Below are 18,591 nucleotides of genomic sequence, written 5' to 3'. Positions count from 1 at the left end.
TGACACCGAAGTGGTCTTTTGTCTAAAACCGCCTTATATATAAAAGTTTGAGTAATGAATTAATTTCTTCAATTCCTAATCTTCTCCTCTTCTCCCTCCACCTCCCCTTCCAATATAACTGAATTGAGTTTGTCATTTAACTCATAACATCCCTTACAAACTCAACATCCCTTATAAGTACCTCACTTGCAGATACTCACTTGGATTGCATTTCTCATCCCAAACTATCAAGGCACAATTGAACGTTGTCGGCTGCCTCAAGATCTCTGCTGACTTTCTATCTCTTTCACTCTATTGTAAGTTGAATTCCATTTATATGTATATATGAGCAGTTGATAGTTGATATTTTTACTGCTGGTTCATAATTATTATTGACATCAATGTGCAGAATTCAGCAATAAGATATTCTATCAAAGGATTGGATTATAAGGTGAAAAGGGACCATGTTAAACAAGTGGGTGATGAAAGACTGTTTTAAATTTTTGGAAAATGGTTTCAGTTATGACTTATGAGAGACTATTTTCTACAATTTTAGACAGCAAAATTATTGATCCATCTTAAATGAAACCATTCTTTTGCGGGTTTAAATTGGCATTCTCTTTGTAAATATATGCATTCATAGGTAGATTGCCATTATTTTTTATTTTAAGCATTATAATAGCAGCTTGTGCAATTGTGCTTCATGTAACTCATCATTTGTTTGAAAAATTGTAGTTTCTCCCTCAAAAAAATAGTTTCAAGTTTCAAGTGAGTAAAAGCCCGTGCGAAGAACGGGCCCAAAAGCTAGTTAATGAGAAAACACCATCATCTCTTCCAAATGTGATAAAAAAAAATCATAATTTACTAATTACCAACACATCAGAAAGTCACTCGGCATGAACCGATTCGTTCCAACTTAGAAAAATCAATCCTATCATATAACTTGAATTATGAATAAAGTCTTGACCTAGTAACTGATGGTATATATTAGGGTTTGTGTGATATTATAATAACTTATTGATCTAATGATAAATGTTAAGAGTTTACGTACAATAGGTTACATGTTCGCCTTTTTGGCCCTCTCCTATGGTAACGTATCTACAAATGGTTGTGGGTCGGGCCCGACCCGACCTGATCAGCACGAAAAAAGCCCGGATCGGTACGGGCATGGAGTCGTGGGCCTTACTTTTTTAGAAAAAGCACGACACGACTCGACACGATAAAACACACTAAATTTAGTAAATTAGCCTTAGGCAGACGGGCCGGCCACGCCCGGCACATGAGCCCATGTGCTTGAGCCGGGCCTGAGCCCTGCTTTGAACTTTCCGGCCTGGTACGATACAACGTGGGCCTGACGTGAGCCCGACCCCGATCGTACCCATATTGCGTGAGCTCGGCCTGAAGCTCGACCTAACCCGACCCACGACCTCTTTAAATGTATCCAAGCCCAACTATTTTTCCACTCGGAAAAAAACATAGGTTTATTCAGGGTGAGGCGTTAAACATCAAGTTCTCAAATATAGTTGCCTATTTCCCACCAAAAACAACCGCAAACTGCCCAACCGGTAAAACTCCTCGTAACGACAAAATTCACCTCTCTACCCAGATTCTTCAGATTCCCCCTTTATCTCTCTCCTCTGTACAGGACGGCGGACAGTGAACATTCATGTCCATGTTCTTTTTCGTTGTCGCAATCCCTAATTCTCAATTTTGACTAAAATTTCTCAATTGGGCGACCCAATTTAATCAAAACAAACCCTAACTTTTCGCGAATGATCTTCATCTTCCTCGACCTCAGACATACGAATACAAGATCCAATCTTTTAACCTTAATCAGCTCAATTTGGGATTTTAATCGTCTTCGACATTGTTAAATTACGGATTTTTAGGTTTTTTTTTGTATGCAATGAGGCGCCGGATGGAAAGCATCCAGGATCTCATTGAAGAAGCTAAAGTTCGTTTTCTATGGTGGGCTTTATTCATCTTCTCTATTACTTATTTCCTATCTCGTAAGTTTTCTCTCTTAAATTCCTCTTTATTTTCTTTTTTTGTATAAATTTTCAATTTGCTAATCAGACGTGATTGTTATTTCATTTTTATGCGAATATTTGATTTGATAATAATCACTGATTACTAGTATTTATATAGTTTTTTTTTTAATTATCATCATCTGTCTGTTTGAGAAGATGAGGATGGTTTGATGTTAGATAACTGACTACCGCACTTTACTAAAGCTCTGGGAATATTTGGGTTTGAGCAAATATGTATAATTAGATGCAAAGTGAATTCAATGGCATTGCTTTATTGGTGAATGTCATTCATGGAGTTGAAATTTGTCAGTTTGAGTGCAATATGCTGAACTTTTGATGAGTACATTTGTAGTTGGAAGTGCGAGGGTTGGATAGTTTGTCTTGTGCTCTCATGTTGTGTACCTTAGGGTTCAATGATGTAGGGTGGCGGTGTGTTTGTTTTCAATGCTTCAATGCGGGGTTGATTTGTAAGGGAAGTTTTTGAACATTACTAGGATATTGGTTCAGCTGTGAACATGTCAGAGGAAATGGTTGAGATGTTTCTAATTTGCATCAGATGAAGGTAATGCTAGGCGCAATTGGTCAGTTTTGAGTCCATTATACCGAATTTTTGTTGACACGTGGAATTGGATGTGCGAGGATGGATAGTTCAGCTTGTTCGTATCTTGTTTTCTATGCTTTAGTAGCTTTATAAGGGAAGTTTTCAACATCACTTGGATCCTGGTTCAGCTGTGAATACGTCAGAGAAAGTGGTTGAGAATTGAGATATTGCTAGTTTGAAGCAGATGAGGGTGCAAGGTGGAATTTTTTTGGAGGGCTGAATGGTGCAGCTATTTAATAGTTTACGGTGGTCCCGCTTAAAAGTGACTGTAGTATAGATCGTTGTTCCTTGTAATAGTCTCGTAGAGAAGTAGTTGATTGCATTTCTATCCCTTACAAAGAGGTTTTAAGTTTGTCAAGCTGTTTGGAAACCATAAAATTGTCGTCTACTAGAAGGAACTAGAAAGAGGGGGGGGGGGGGGGGGGTGGTGTTGCGCAGAAGCAAAAGAATGTTATAGTTCAGTTGCAGAACCTTTTTAAAAAGATACTAAAAAGACAGCAGAAACAAGGGCTCGGAATAAGTGACCAATTGACCATTACACTAGAAAGCTGAAACCTGCTGAATGGACAAGGAAATACTCACGATGTCAGGTGCTTTATGGTTTCATGATTCGGGGATACAGAAAATGGAAAAATGGATACTGTTTTAGTTACGAGGAGCGATGTATCATATTTTCATTAGAGATTTATGTTGCTGTATGCCTGTATCTAGGATATGATATATTTAAAATAACATCTCATGACATAGGTTTTATTTAAGCTTTGTTCCATAACTGTGCAACTGGAAGATCTTCTTTTCCCTCTATTTTTAGAGACAAGAAGCAATTTGACCACATTTTAAAAAGACACGTGTGTGGTACTTATGTCAAAATGCTGTTTGATTCAAATGTACTACCACTATAGGGCTGTAGCCTTAGTTCTTATTAGGCTCTATTAGTATCTGACTTGTGAGTGGTAAAAAGCTGTTTTGCTCTTCTAGTTTTGTTTGAGTTAGGAAATGGTTGTTGTCTTTCATATCTTGATGGAAACAACCTTTCTTTTATCAAAGGTGTAAGGTTGCGTTTATTTCACCTTCTTTCCTTGTTCTGGTTTGATCTTTGCTAAAGGCATTAGGGTGACGTTCTTTTGAGATTTTAGGGTCACAACGGATTCTTCAAATCCATGTGGAAGCATTTAGTGTTCAGCTCTTGGGGAAATTAGGTGCGCAGGGGGGGGGGGGGGGGGGAGGATGGCGGGTCTGCATTTGTTATATTTTAGAGATAGATCCATGATACTTCACACTCTTCAGCGTAGATTGGTTTATAGCCTCTTCTTTGTGCTATTTTATGGTGTTCTGTTTTGATTCTTATTTAACAAAAAATCTTTCCTTGAAAAAATAGTTAAGACTCGTTTGTATATTTTTTGGGAAGGTTCTCTTCCTCGATGGGAAAAAGTTTTAGTTGTCTCACCTTTACTCGCACTTGCACATGAGGTGTTTTTTTAGATGACCAAAGCGTCGTGCTCTATCATTTCCACCATCAACAACATTTAGTGCTCTTCTTGCTGTTGAAGGGGCCTTGGGGCCCTCTGCATCACAGTAGGTGGAGGTGTAAATGCACGCTGCATATTGTTTTTTGATAGAAAACTTGATTATATTTATCCATCAAGTAATATCACAGTTTGTTGTGGAGCATTTCCTTCTTGTTATGAAACTTCTCATGTGTCCTTTAGCGTTAGAAAAAAAGTTTTGCTTTTTACCCCCTTGAATATCATTCAAATCTTCAAGAAGACTGCTCAGTTTGCTTCATGTACATGAAAGTCACCTGTTAGCAGGCCTGGCATCGCCTGGCCTGCATTTTTCCTGGTGGATACTCTGGAATATACTGTTCTACCAACCAGTTGTGGGAATAAATTTGATTATCAGAATTATTGTAGTGGTAAAATTTGTTAATCTTTTTAAGTGGCATTTTGGGTTTGTAAATGATACAAGAATGAGAAATTGATGGAAATTAGCTATTGGGTCATCAATGAGCCTGAGAAGCTCTAACAAGTGGCTGCAGTTCTTTTAAACCAAGGCATTGGCCTGGGGTAACACAAATGAAATTATTCTTTGTATTTACGCTTGTTAGTTGTGTGGTTTACTCTGGGTGGTGGTGCTATAGTAATTGAATTACTCCGAGGATTATGCAATGTGAATGGTGAATTGCTGTGCAACACTCAATCTTACGAATTGTCCTAAAGCTGTTGAACTCTCATATTGTTTATACATCAAATCGAAAAGAATTTGGTGATGGATATGAACTGTCTTTTTTTACCTCAGTATATTGTTGCTTTCCCCCATGATTTGTCCTCATTATTTCTTTGGCTTTTAATTGTTTTTGTAAATATCCTCCATGTTCTTATGCCGCAAATATTTGTGTTTAGAACTTTTCCTGCTTATAACAAAATGGTCGAGAATATGGCAAAGTATAAATGTGATCTCTGTCCTAGGACTTGTGTTCTTACAATCAAATGCAGTATTTTGGGGTCGATTCAAGACTAGTCAAACTGTAATATGTTAAGTTTTCTCTTTTTAATGCAAAATAATTGTTTCGCACCTAAATGTCTCTGATTTTAGACATATTTGACAAACTTATCTAAGCTATTCGTTTAATTCTTAGATGTCCTAGCAACTGCTAGTAGTTCTACGGCTTTTACTAGCTGTTAGGTATTTGTGATGTTTCTCTTTTATTGAAGAAAAAGTAATTAGTGAAGTAACAAAAGAACATGCAAAACACCAAACATAACTTGTTTGGGTTAAGATGAAGGCATATTAGGTTGGTTATTTATATAACCTAGGTTATATTTTATAGGTTAAATTAGGTCATGGCAATGATAATGAATGTGGACGTCATCTTAGGCTAGATTGATCACTAATTTGGTGGTCACCCTTGAAGATGATTTCACCTTTTCAAATAAGCAAGAAGGTGGGCATGAATAAATGTTTAATTTAACCACTCTTAAGACTTAGCCTACCTTCACAGCCTCACAAAAAGGAAAAAAGGTTGTGAGAACGGTATTCGACGTTAACATTTGTGAAACATACCCACTAAGCACCGAAAACACAGTTTTGCTAGCTTTTACAATCATTACCCAATTTTACTACCTTTACAAAATAAAAAATAACTCGGCTGAACACTAGTAATGGGGACACGTTGTGGTTTAGTACACACTACTTTGGAAAAGGTTTATGAAAATGTGTATTTTGAGTTTTTTGAAGACTGCTCCTAAACAGGCCACTTGCAAAGCGGAAGCTCGTCAAAGTTTCGAAGCGTGACTATACGATGCAGACACTAGGCCAGGCCACATGAATTGGCCTCACCCATGGCATCCTGATTAGAAGTTATGGAAAGTGTACTATCAATTATTGTCTGTGTGTACTAGAACAGAAGCCATTAATGTTGGCTGAGTAATGCAGTTTTTTCATTTTCCCCCTTTCACTTCTATCAGTTTCAACATAGTAGTATGCTCCTGATAAGAATTTGGGAATTTCTGCATTTTTGTATATAGGAAGAAAGCTTTAAGCTTTATGGGAAATCTTGATGAATCATCTGATCATTAGTTGTTGATTTAGTTTCATCCTAATGTGTGGCTTTTAATACGGGTGTATAAGGTTAAAGCTTCTGCGACTATTCCCAATGCCTTTTCTGAAATATGTGCAGATACAAGTAAGTCAATGTGGATGAATATCCCAGTTGCAGTCTTAATTGCAATTCTTTTGCGCCACCTGACAAATCAGGTTGAGTTCTGTCCGAAGGTTCCATCAACCAGAAAACAAGCATACCTCTATAATTTGGGGAAGAAGCAACTGTCAGTGAATGATCCTCGTCTGTCTACAGTTCCTCCCCCACCAAATTGGAGGGGGAAATTTAAATCACCTATTGTAGAGGCTGCAGTTGAGGACTTTGTTGATAAAATTAAAGAAGACTTTGTTACGGACTTGTGGTATTCTGCTATAACACCTGACAAAGAAGCCCCTGATCTGATGCGTTCCATAATTTTGGAAGCCCTAGGAGAAGTCGCAGGAAGGGTAAAGGAAGTGAACCTTGTTGATTTACTAACAAGGTAAATAATCTATCTATTAGTTATGCCTGCAGCTTATACAATAGCAGTTGTTTGCATCATGACTAACATAATTGTGTTTAATGCTTCAGGGATATAGTTGACTTAGTAGGTGATCATCTGGAATTGTTTAGAAAAACCCAAGCTTCTATTGGCGTAGATGTTATGGTTACTCTGTCTTCTGAAGAAAGGGATGAAAGATTAAAACACCATCTTATGGCTTCTAAGGAACTCCATCCAGCATTGATGTCTGCTGAGAGTGAGTACAAGGTTGGAAGGAGTTTTACGAAGTTACACTATCTCCAATTTTGTACTCCTATATCTGTTGCTTGTGTATAACTTACTCCTCTCTTCTCACTCCTCACAGGTTCTGCAGCGTCTCGTGGCTGGATTACTAGGTTTGGTTCTGAGGCCAAAAGAAGCACAATGTCCTCTTGTTCGGTGCATCGCCCGAGAGTTTGTAACTTGTTTAGTACTGCAGCCTGTTATGAATCTTGTGTGTCCAGAGTGAGTCCTGGATATCTTTTCTTCCACTCTTTCTAAGTTATTGTTACTGTTCAGAGTTCAGTTCTTCCTACTAATATCTACGGAGTATCTGATTTGAGTCCCTTTGCATGCTTATTGACATTAGAAGGGTATGGAGTATTTTTTTTGCTAATCTGACATGTATGGAAAGACAAGTTTAGGCTGTCAGGAATAGAGATCATTCTTTAACACAAAGCCCTGGGATTTTGTTATTTCTAATCAACCTCCCAGGAAGTAAAGTGGGGTGGATTTTCATCAAGGGTTGTTGGCTAGGGGTTTAAGGGGGAGTCGTACCATATTTCTTGTATTGACAAAGAGCCCTTCGTCAGTTCATCCTCGGTGGGCCTAGCCAATTTACTTCCTGATGTCTGATATACGGTGCAGATGCTTTTCCCCCATTCTTTTTCTTTGCTGGTTATGTCTTGCATATGCGCGGAGGAATACCTTTTTCTCTACTTGTCATGTTACGGTATAATAGTTTAATGTTCAAGTATTTCTTCCCAGGACTGATTATGTGATTTCTTGTTGCGTCTTAATTTAGTAGACATCAACACCTGAAATTTTGTTGACACACATCAACCTTGTGCTTGTATTTTTCTCGTCCTGGAACATGACAATTTATGGTTTTGTTCGAAAAATTAAAATAAAGTTTATGATATGGACATGCACTTGTCTGCTGTCTGTTATGAGCTGCTAATTAAATCCTTTTGTGGGTTGAAATAGATGTTCAGTTTGCTTATTTTTTGCTTCTTTTGGGCTTCTAGGTATATTAATCAGTTGGTTGAGATTCTTCTTCTTCACGTCAAAGATTTTTTGGCTGGATCAGATGGTGATGATCAGTCATCAAAGGGGGATAATAATCAATTTGTTGCTGAAGGAAGCATACGATCTGGTGAAACTTCATTGAAGAAACGTAAAGACTTCCATAATCAAGAGAATGAAATTCCACAAGGTGAAAAGGATCCGCTGATAAAAATGGCCTTGGAGGCTTCACTGGCTCCTTCTTCTAATCTGTCTTATCAAGAGTCTGCGCAGCCAAAAGTTGCTGACTGGGCACGAGTACTGGACGCTGCAACTCAGAGAAGAACTGAAGTTCTTGCGCCTGAAAATCTTGAAAACATGTGGGCTATAGGAAGACACTACAAAGATAAAATCAATAAATCCGCAAAAGGGCATCCTCCTCAAGTACCTGATAACAAACTAGTTGGCTCCGTTGCTGGATCAAATATCACTGATCTAGTCAAAGATGGTAGCAACAAGAAGAAAAGAGTATCTCTTGACGTGGATAAGGATTCTACTTTAAAAGAAATGGCTTTTGTCTGTGAAGTTGACGGTGATAATATTATTACAGCTGATGGAAATAAAACTAGGCTTAAGCGGTCCTGCAGTACTTCTGATTTAAAAGTTGAATCTGAGGAGAAAAGTGCTAATATTGGTCAAAGCCAAAGCCTTATAATTTCAGAGGACTTCTACAGTCCAAACATTGGAAGGTGCAGTGAACAAAAAAAATTAAACGATCTGCCTGGTTCAGTGATTCGGGCTGAGGGGTCACACTTTCCCAAGCTTATGTGTCGGGTTAGTTTCTTATACTTCACTTCTAATTCATTCAAAGTATGAAGCACCACATGTTTGTAGGAGGTGAACTTCCAGGAAAGTCGTGTTTTATATTTCACAAGAAGCATTAGAATAATTTTACTGCCATTTGTTTAGATATGCAACAATAATATCGAGCAAATTTTGTTACTGGATTTATGAATTACTTTCACGGTGACAACCGATGGCATAAATGACAGGTCGTAGGAGCATACTTTGAGAAAATCGGATCGAAATCTTTTGCTGTGTATTCTATAGCTGTCACTGATGCACAGAGTAACAAGTGGTTTGTGAAAAGGAGGTGTGTACTCTTACTTTGCTCTTTTGCCTTGATGCCTTGCAGTGTTCCTAAATTTAGGTCCGTCATACACATGATTTGAATTTTCAGAAGTTGGCACTGTCTATTATAGTGTTACTTTCAGTCTACTTGTGTTTTCGGTGACTTTTGCTTTTATTGTTTGCTAAATCTGTGACTGTGACTGTCTGACTCGTTCATTTTTTCTGTTGTTATGCTCTTTTGCGTTACATGCACTGAATATGTTAAGTTACTTTCAGTGCTCCTTTATCCTTATTTGGTCAGTGAGAGATTTCTGTTGATATTTTTGTGAGCAGATACAGGAACTTTGAGCGATTACATCGACAGCTTAAGGATATTCCAAATTATAACTTACATTTGCCTCCAAAAAGGATATTCTCATCCAGCACTGAAGATTCTTTTGTGCATCAGCGTTGCATCCAGCTTGACAAATATCTGCAAGTATGATATTTAATGTTTAACTATTTTAAAATTTGAATTTTCTTTGGGCACCTGATCCGAAATCGTATGATTCAACTCAAATAATCATCCTTCTGATATCTGAAACCTGAATCATCATGTCTTAGGATCTTTTATCCATAGCTAATGTTGCTGAACAGCATGAGGTGTGGGACTTTCTCAGTGCTTCCTCAAAGGTGAGCTCTCTGTGATGTTTCACTTTATTTCTTAAAAGTGACGATTAAACTTAACTCTCACATAAAAATGCATTTGTATTGTGTTTTTTTATAGAGTTACTCATTTGGAAAGTCACCGTCAGTGATGAAAACACTCGCAGGTATGATCTAGTTTTTTACACATCTCTAGTGTTGATGTAGAATCTAATTCAGATTTAGGATTGTCGAATGTTTCTTTATGTGATTTTGTGCAACCAGAGTTCTAACCTCACAATTTGTGATGGTTGCAATTATTATGTCAAGGTCTAGAGAGTAAAAATAACTGTAAAAATGACTGTACAATGGCAATATTTTTCTGGAAGGAGGAACAATATTCATAAGTGATATTGTTGGTATGCTTATTTGGCCTAGTTTATCAATATCTTCAGGTGCATAATATATGTTCTTTTTCTTTTGCGGAAGAATAGCTGCTGTTGTAGCTTCTATTTGTGTTTTGCATAGTTCATTTTACAGGTTAGGTAATATGTAGATGTATCTAAACTTTTCTGTTATTTTCCTAGTAACTTCTGAATACTCTGTTGTACAATGTGCTTTTTATTGGTGATTCCATAGTTGTCCACACTCCACAGCCTTACAGATGAACTCAGATTGTGGTTTGACTTTTCTTTGAAATTATGAAACAGTAAACGTAGATGATGCTGTTGATGATATTGTACGCCAGTTCAAGGGGGTTTCAGATGGCTTAGTGCGCAAAGTTGTTGGTTCATCTTCATCACAATTTGAAGAACTTACATCTGTGCCAACCAGAAACTTGTCCTTGAATGAACGTGATCTTATTATGCATGGTTCATTAGATGCTTCAATTGAAACAGCTAATACTTTTTCTGATAACGAAGAAGGGGATAAAGATGGAAGTCTTGACAATGAGGCATTAGATTCCGGTGTTGACGGGAGTGGGTGGCATTCAGATAATGAGTTGAACTCAAAGAGCTTTCCACCGCGTGTGGTCAAAAGAACTGGAGATACACTACACTCGCATGGTGAGACGATGCGACCTTTTGTGATGAAATCCAACTCTGTTGGAGTAACAAGATTGCCGGATATGCGTCATCCTATTGATGATCCCGTCGGAGTGCCACCTGAGGTATAATTCTTTTTTAAATGTTCACTCCAATTAATTTATCATTCACAAAAATATTGCAAGTGCCGATTTTCTTTAATTTTGTCGTCCAATCTTGGAAAAGGCCTCCCTTCTGTAGCTGTGTTGTACAATACCGTATTGTGGGGCTTGTGGCTGGATTAATGAATCATTTTTTTTCAACTTCTGAAATAAAATATTTTGTAGTGAGTCTTTGTATGGTTATGTATTCCCTGTTTCGTGCTTGCCATAAATAGGTATTGAAAAAAGTGTCCATTTTGCTCATACTCATTATTCCAAACTTAATTTTATTTTGTTCTTCTTATCGAGCTTTTAATATCTCGATAGTTTATGGATGAAAAACCTCCCTCGATATATTGAGCTGAATAACAGGTGTCAAAAAATTTGTTGTCTCGTTGAATAAATAATGTTTGGGTTCTTATCACCTTTGCTTATGTTGCAGTGGGCACCACCTAATGTTACCGTACCTATGTTGAATTTGGTTGACAAGGTATTTCAGCTTAACAGGAGAGGCTGGATAAGGTAAAGTTGTTTTGATCTTACCTTCTTTCCCTGTAGAATTATTATTCTCGCTGAGTATTTGCATGTTGATGGAATAGCTGAGATATATAGGTTACAGACTATGTGGTTTATTATTTTATTATGGAATTTCTGTAATGGCAAATTTCCTCTGTGGCATTTATGTTAAATGCGCGATTGCTAATTTGATATTGTCTCATCTATTAAGAGTGTGAGGAGAACATCCTCTGTAATTTGCACTGTTGCAGGACATATTTATACCCCCCCCCCCTCTCTCTCTCTCTCTCTCACAGACACACACGGTGGCTTAGACTGGACAATCTAAATGTTTTTGTTTCGACACATGAACTTATCAGTTGAAGTTTAGAGATTGGGGAACTGTTGCATGGGAATGTTACTAATTTCGTTGCTCGTTTTCCCTCCTCGTTGGAAGCTAAGAACTAAATTTTCGTATGCTCTTCTGTTGATGCTACCTCAGGAGACAAGTCTTTTGGATCTCAAAGCAAATACTGCAGTTAGTCATGGAAGACGCTATTGATGACTGGCTATTGATGCAGATTAATTGGCTCCGCGGAGAGGATGTTGTTGCTCAAGGAATTCGGTGGGTGAAAGATGTAAGTATATCAACCACACGTCTTAACAATTTGTCATTCTATCTCCGTTTTTTTGGTATGCGACACTTTGACTTTTACGACTTTGTTTACTATTTTACTTCCTTCTTTTCCTTTGAGTGCAATGTTTTCGACTTTTGCACTACTCAGCTCATACATCACTTTGACCATATTTTTTTAATTTATTTATAAAAAGAAATGTTATTACTTAAAAGGTTGTTGGATTAGTCTTATTGTATATTTTCAATATATTTTCATATTTTTTATTAATAGACGATTAAAGATATTAATGGGTCAAAATTATGCATCGGCAACAAGGCAAGTATGGAAGTCAAAACGTTGCAATGAAAAGAGAATGGGGGAAGTATACAATACTACAAGTGTTATTATGTAAAATATTGGATTAATATTCAATGTCTTCAAAATATCAGAGATTCAGAGGTAAAAATTATGCGTTAACAAGCGTGAAAGTCAAAGTGATGCATCTAAAAAAACATAGAGTAAGATTCTATAATATACTGCGATGTACTCCCTCTATTTCGAAATAATTGGGACAGTTTACCTTTATACGCTTGCCGATGTAAATGTTTGTACATTAATATCTCTAATTTTGTATTTGTAAAAATTATAAAAAGTTGATATTCCGAAAATACATATCGAGACGAATCAAACAAGACCCACACGACTATATTTTTCCTTACCCATAAATCTCAAAAGATAGTCAAATTGAAATTGTGAATAGCGTCAAAAGTCAAAGTGTCCCTATTATTTCGAAACGGAGGTAGTACATTATATGGTGTCATTTTGTTTAGGACAGCGTTTGAATTTTTTATGTATGTAAGTCCTCCGTAACTATGACTTAGGAGGTAAGTTCATGTAGGTCAAATTGGAGCTCCTGTTTCAACCAACATGGACAATTTGAGCCTGAATCCCTTGCAAGATTGTCACGTTCTTTCCACTGTTATAGGAAATAAGATGAGATTTGGGTTAGTTCTAGGAAACGCTCAAGTATTTGTTTTTGTTTTTTTTGCTTCAGATACTCTGGCCAGATGGAAAGTTTTTTCTCAAGCTAGAGATCAGTGGGAGTGGATTGGATGAAATAGACAATACATCTTTTCAAGCGACACCTCGAGCAACCAGCAGGAAGTCCCAATCTTGTTCATTTGAGATGCAACTTGAGGAAGCTCGAAGAGCTAGTTATGTGAAGAAGATGCTTTTCAGTAAGTACCTACCTTACAAAATGACGTGCTGTTCAATTTTATGACAGGATTTTGTGTCACAAACCTTAATATATGTCAATTATATCCAATTCTATTATTCCTCTTCTCCACAGTATTTTTTTCTCATGAAGGCACTTTGCTTATCGGTCCATTAGTGACTAGAAACTCGTTGACTGTATAAATAGAAATAGTTCCTGTTCTTCTCCATTCCGTATTTGTGCGTGTGGGGACCATATGCTGTTTTTCACTGGCTAATTTTGGCTTAATGATGCTTGGTAAAGTTTGATGCAAACGTTCAACTTTAGGTAAGATTAAGGCTATGTATGGCAACACTAGCTAATAAAGGAGCTGAAACTGATAAGCTAGTTGAAATTGATAATGTAGTTGATTGAATGAGTTGTTTGGTAGAATTAATTGTTTTAGGAGCTGAATTTTTTTACTTCGTATAACTTTTTTAAATGATAAAAAAAGAAGGTAAAGATGGATTAATTCAAAGTAACATCTAAATTCAAGTCCATCTCAATTTGTTTAAGGTGTTTGCCAAACAAAATTAATTATTCAAGGTGTATTAAAATTTCAGCACCTCGTCATTCAAAAGGTAAATGAAATGGATTACAGAGCCTTAAATGGATTTTCTTTTCTGTGTCTTCAAAAAGTTTGTACCATCACTTGCATCCTGATTGTTTAAGCTTTACCTTCTTAAATCTTAATTAGCTCTAGGGTGTGGTTAGTTCTGTTGAATCTGTTGATATTATAATATGCTAATCGAGAAGTAGAAGTTAATTAACTTTCTAAGCTCCATTTTTTAAGATTACCGGTTTTACTTTTATCTCCTCTTTTGATAGACGGAGCTCCAGCGCCCTTAGTCAGTATGATCGGTGCAAATCAGTACAAGCGTTGTGCACGAGATCTCTATTTTTTTCTTCAGGTAACTACTGTTAAATCAGTTACCTTCTTCAGTTTTAGGCTCACCTTACTTTCCCTCCTACGTTTAATGTTATCGAGGTTGAATGTGCGTTTTGAAGATATATGTTTCAAATTTGCAGTCTTCGGTATGTCTAAAACAAGTTGCCTACTCTATCTTGGAGCTTGTGCTTGTATCAATCTTTCCTGAGTTGAAAGATGTTGTCGAAGATATGCATCAGAAGATGCAGGCTCAACATGCTTAGGAAAAACAGGATTTAACACCATTTGAGACGTGCTTGGACATTTTTCGAGCAAATATTGCAAAGTTCAGAACAATGTTATTTCTTGAAGATGAAGACCCTCCATTCGGAAGCTTCTGCCATCTTCCGGAACAAATCAGAAGACGAGAGTTGGGAGAGATCATGGAAGACGAGGAAAGAGAAGATGTCCAGATACGAGACGAGATGAGATTTTCCAGGGCCGGGTTTAGAGATGGGCTTTTATTTTGGATTTGGGTAGAGAGGTAAAAAGCTATGGGTGTTTGTGTTAACTGTACAGAAGTGTACAGATTTTTGTATAGAGTTTAGTCCCACTTTTGTTACATACGAGTATTCTTTTTTCAGGCAACCCCCCTTTGTAAGGGGATTTTGTATTTATTTGTAAATGTGTAAAACGAAGAATCATATATTTAGATGATTGTTATCTTACTATGCATAGTGATTTTTGGATTTTACCTTGAAATACCTAAAATGTTTGTGTAAATTGAAGCATTTTGTATTTGGCCTTCAAATATTGTCGTCAAATTTTCTTTAACGCTCTGTTCTTTTGGACTGAATGAAATGTACTGAACTACAACATACGGTAGTGTTGAAGTGAAGTGAAGATGGAGGAAGAGGGTCGTAAGGGTGACTATGGAAGGAGTGTATGATGTTCACGAGGTTTGGTTGTTTGGTTGTTTAGTTCAGTAGTTGATGAGATGTTCTCGCATTACCTTCAAAAAACATATTTGAAGATTGCTCCCCAAGTGTGAAAAACTTGGAGGTTCGTAGCATGTTAACTAAGTCTAGCTTTCTTGCTCAACGAGGGGACTTCATGTACCCATTTTTTGAGGGGGTGCCAAGTTTGTTTGTGAGCATTTTCCATGCTTACAAGGCCGTTTCAACTATTTTCCCATGTCAAGGAGAAGTATTTATATTGTAGGTGTGTTTATGTACCCATGTAATCTGACAAAGATACTTGGTGACAAGCCAAAGCTTCGTTTACTAAGTAAATGAAGGTCTAGTAGATAAGTTATTTTGGATAGGCACTAAAAGCTCATGGATCGTATACATAGAGTAAACATATAGGAGGTACACAGTGGTAGCCTGTGGCATCCGTTGTGGTTCAGGACGTTGTACCATATTTTATTATTTAATGCGCTGGAATTCCGTCATGGATACGTGACATAGTTTGGTAGCATAGGTAACTCCCGTGCTAATGTCCCTTTGTGGACATAAGAGTAAGAAACCTGGTTCATTGCTTAATTCATTTCTGCAATTTTCATATTCCGTCTAGTAGAGAGAAGAAGTTGTTTAGTAAAAAATAATGTTTATTTATTTAATGATGTCTTGCATGTTGAATTATTAAGCATGTAGGTTGTTAGTGACCATTTCATTGTCAAGTTAAGCATGGTTTGCATTTCTATTTCATGTATGTACTTAGCTTTGTTGATTCGTATTTTCTATTGATCATGCCCTATGCTTTAATGACCCCGTTATGATCCATATTTTACACTTGTAATTGTGGTGAGCAGTTCACATGTGTTTTTAAGTGAATAAGCATTTCCAGATTGGCATTTCATTTGGGAATTGAGTGTTGAGTGAATGTTGAACGTTTCAAACGCTTTTTATTTCAAGGATTTATTTTATTGAAGTGTTTAATGATTTTAAATGATTTTGGATTGCAAATTTTATGGGCCTTTAATGGTTCCAATTTGTATGAACTTTAAATTAAAGTTGAACTTTGCAAAATAAGTTTTTAGTACTTAAGTTACATTGCAAACTTCTAATAATAGCATTAACCATATTAATGGTGGCGGTAATATCTTGATAATTCTTTTTATTTATTCAAGAAATTATTATAAGAAAAACAAGAAATTGTTAGAGTGTTATACTCCCAATCAAGTTGGACGATTTTGGTATTTTTCTAGTCTTTTTAATGTAATTCAAATCCGGAGTATCTTCTAGTCTTTTGGATGTAATTCAAATCCGGAGTATCTTCTAATCTTTTGGATGTAATTCAAATCTTTTCAATTTTCAATGAATTTAATTAATGAGCTATCTTGTCAATAAACTTAAATGTCTTCTACAAAAATTGCTGCAAAATCAAAACCCATATTTAAACCAACACCACGGATAGTTGCTCACTTGCTCTTCATTAATGTCAAAAATTCATGTTTCCTAGGTTACCAAAACAAAACGTGGAAGAGGGTGATGTTCTTCTATTATTGGCAAACACATGAGAATCTGAAGTTCAAATGATGTTCTACTTTCGAAAATAAAAGATTTTTATTTTGTTTTCACTTATTCTTATCGTTTATTATTTTCTTTTGCTAAAATCATCTTATAATAAATAATAAAAAAATCAGATTGGATCTGACCAAATCATACAAGAAAAAAACAGACCAAATAAATTTAGAGCTTGTTTGGTTGACACAGGAATTTAATTCCCATAAGAAGTTAGTATTTAAGGAAATTATTTCCCTTACTAAAATCCTAAGAATTTCCTTAACTTGTTTGGTTGACATAATGAGAATTAAAAATTTCCATAAATTTTGATTGACCAAGGGGACTAAGTAATTTACTTTTCATATTTGATAGGAATTTCAACTTACCATGAATTTTAATCTCCCCCATATTTACTTTTTATGTCAACCAACCAACTACCCTATCCATAAATTACCACGGATTTCAACTTTCCCCATTTTAGAAGTCAACCAAACAACCCCTTAGACCATATAAGACCATACATAAGTTAGAAAATTCAAACCAGATCATAAACTAGAAAAATAAGATTAGACCACACGAATCGTAACGAACAACACTCAACCAAAGAAAAGTATGCATTTCCTATGAAATGAAATTACATGTAAAAGAAACTCAAGATAAAACTAGTTTTTATGTAAAAGAACCTCTTAGAATTGATAGATTAATCATACTTCCTCCGTTCCGGAAATATCGCACAATTTGTTTTTTACACTATTCACACTACGACTTTGCCCATTTTTTGTGATTCGTACGTAATGAAATTTTAGTCATGTGGGGTCATGTTAGATTCGTATCGATAAATATTATCTAAATATTAATTTTTTATTATTTTTACTTGCACACGATTAGAGATATTAAGAGTCAAAGTAATGGTTAAAAGAGTAAAAGTCAACCATGGTGCGATATTTCCGGAACGGATGAAGTATTAGAGATCCAATTTGATAGTAATTCAAATCCTTTTGTCCCATTACTGTATCTCATTCCCTACCCAACTCATTCTATCGGTACAAATCATTAAATTAATTATATTCGTACCTTTTATTTTTGAGAGAATATTGTGATATGAATTGAACCAATATGGTAGAGTGATATAGGGAATGAGACACGATAGTGAGACAAATAATCTAAACCTTAACCCTATTGACCATTGACTCTGCTAAAGTCTAATGAGTTTCAGTCAATTATCCCATTCTTATTAGGTCCAATCAATTCAAGTGTTATGAGGGGAAGATAACACATTTCTTACCCAACACGATAAAGTACCATGCATGTCACCGTGACAATATCATGCCATGCCATTTGACTAGAACAATCCTATGACTTTTTATGATAAATCGTGTCATTGACATGTGTCCTACTGTCCCCTTCAATTTCAAAGAAGCAAACATATTTTTAATTTGCATAACCCCTTTTTTTTTATAGGGAATTTGTATAACCCTATCCCGCTATCCGTATACTAATTAAAAGAGTACTCCCTCTGTCCCTTAATACTCGCACCGTTTTGACTTTTTGCACTGTTCACATAATTCACTTTGACCCTATTTTATTTCTAGTATATGAAAATAAATGTTAGTATATAATATGCTGTTGGCTTCATCTTAATATATATTTTCAAAATATTATATTTTTATAAGTTTTTATAATATATAATTGAAGATATTGGTGGTCAAAGTTGTGCATTGACAAGCGTGTCTAGTCAAAACGGTGCGAGTATTAAGGGACGGAGGGAGTAAAAACCACACCAACTATTTCACTTTCACCCCTTGCCAAAAAAAAAAAATCACTTTCAGCCGCTATTTATTTTGCTGTGTTTTTAAAATTTCACCAAAAAAAAAATAAAGTAAAATTTCCCTCACAAATTTGTAATAAATGAAAAAAATGCGAGGGAAGCTTCTCGCGCCAAAGTGCCAAAAA

The 18,591-nt window shown here is 36.1% G+C and overlaps 1 protein-coding gene across 1 annotated transcript; it reads left to right on the top strand.

The window, feature by feature from the left end:
* The first annotated feature begins 1,501 nt into the window (after positions 1-1,501).
* Positions 1,502-14,893, top strand: LOC110794406 (uncharacterized). Its single transcript, XM_021999386.2, has 15 exons — positions 1,502-1,988; positions 6,290-6,692; positions 6,782-6,959; positions 7,057-7,196; positions 7,979-8,789; positions 9,008-9,108; positions 9,420-9,564; positions 9,690-9,758; positions 9,853-9,898; positions 10,421-10,881; positions 11,339-11,418; positions 11,894-12,029; positions 13,063-13,246; positions 14,092-14,174; positions 14,293-14,893. Exons 1-15 carry the CDS (start codon positions 1,886-1,888, stop codon positions 14,413-14,415), a joined length of 3,063 nt encoding a protein of 1,020 aa, XP_021855078.1. The 5' UTR covers positions 1,502-1,885; the 3' UTR covers positions 14,416-14,893.
* Positions 14,894-18,591: the final 3,698 nt, after the last annotated feature.

The sequence above is a fragment of the Spinacia oleracea genome, chromosome 4 (genome assembly GCF_020520425.1).
Source record: "Spinacia oleracea cultivar Varoflay chromosome 4, BTI_SOV_V1, whole genome shotgun sequence".
NCBI classification, from domain to species: Eukaryota; Viridiplantae; Streptophyta; class Magnoliopsida; order Caryophyllales; family Amaranthaceae; genus Spinacia; species Spinacia oleracea.
The sequence above is the reverse complement of the archived record's forward strand: the minus strand, read 5'-3'. Positions and strand labels throughout refer to the sequence as shown.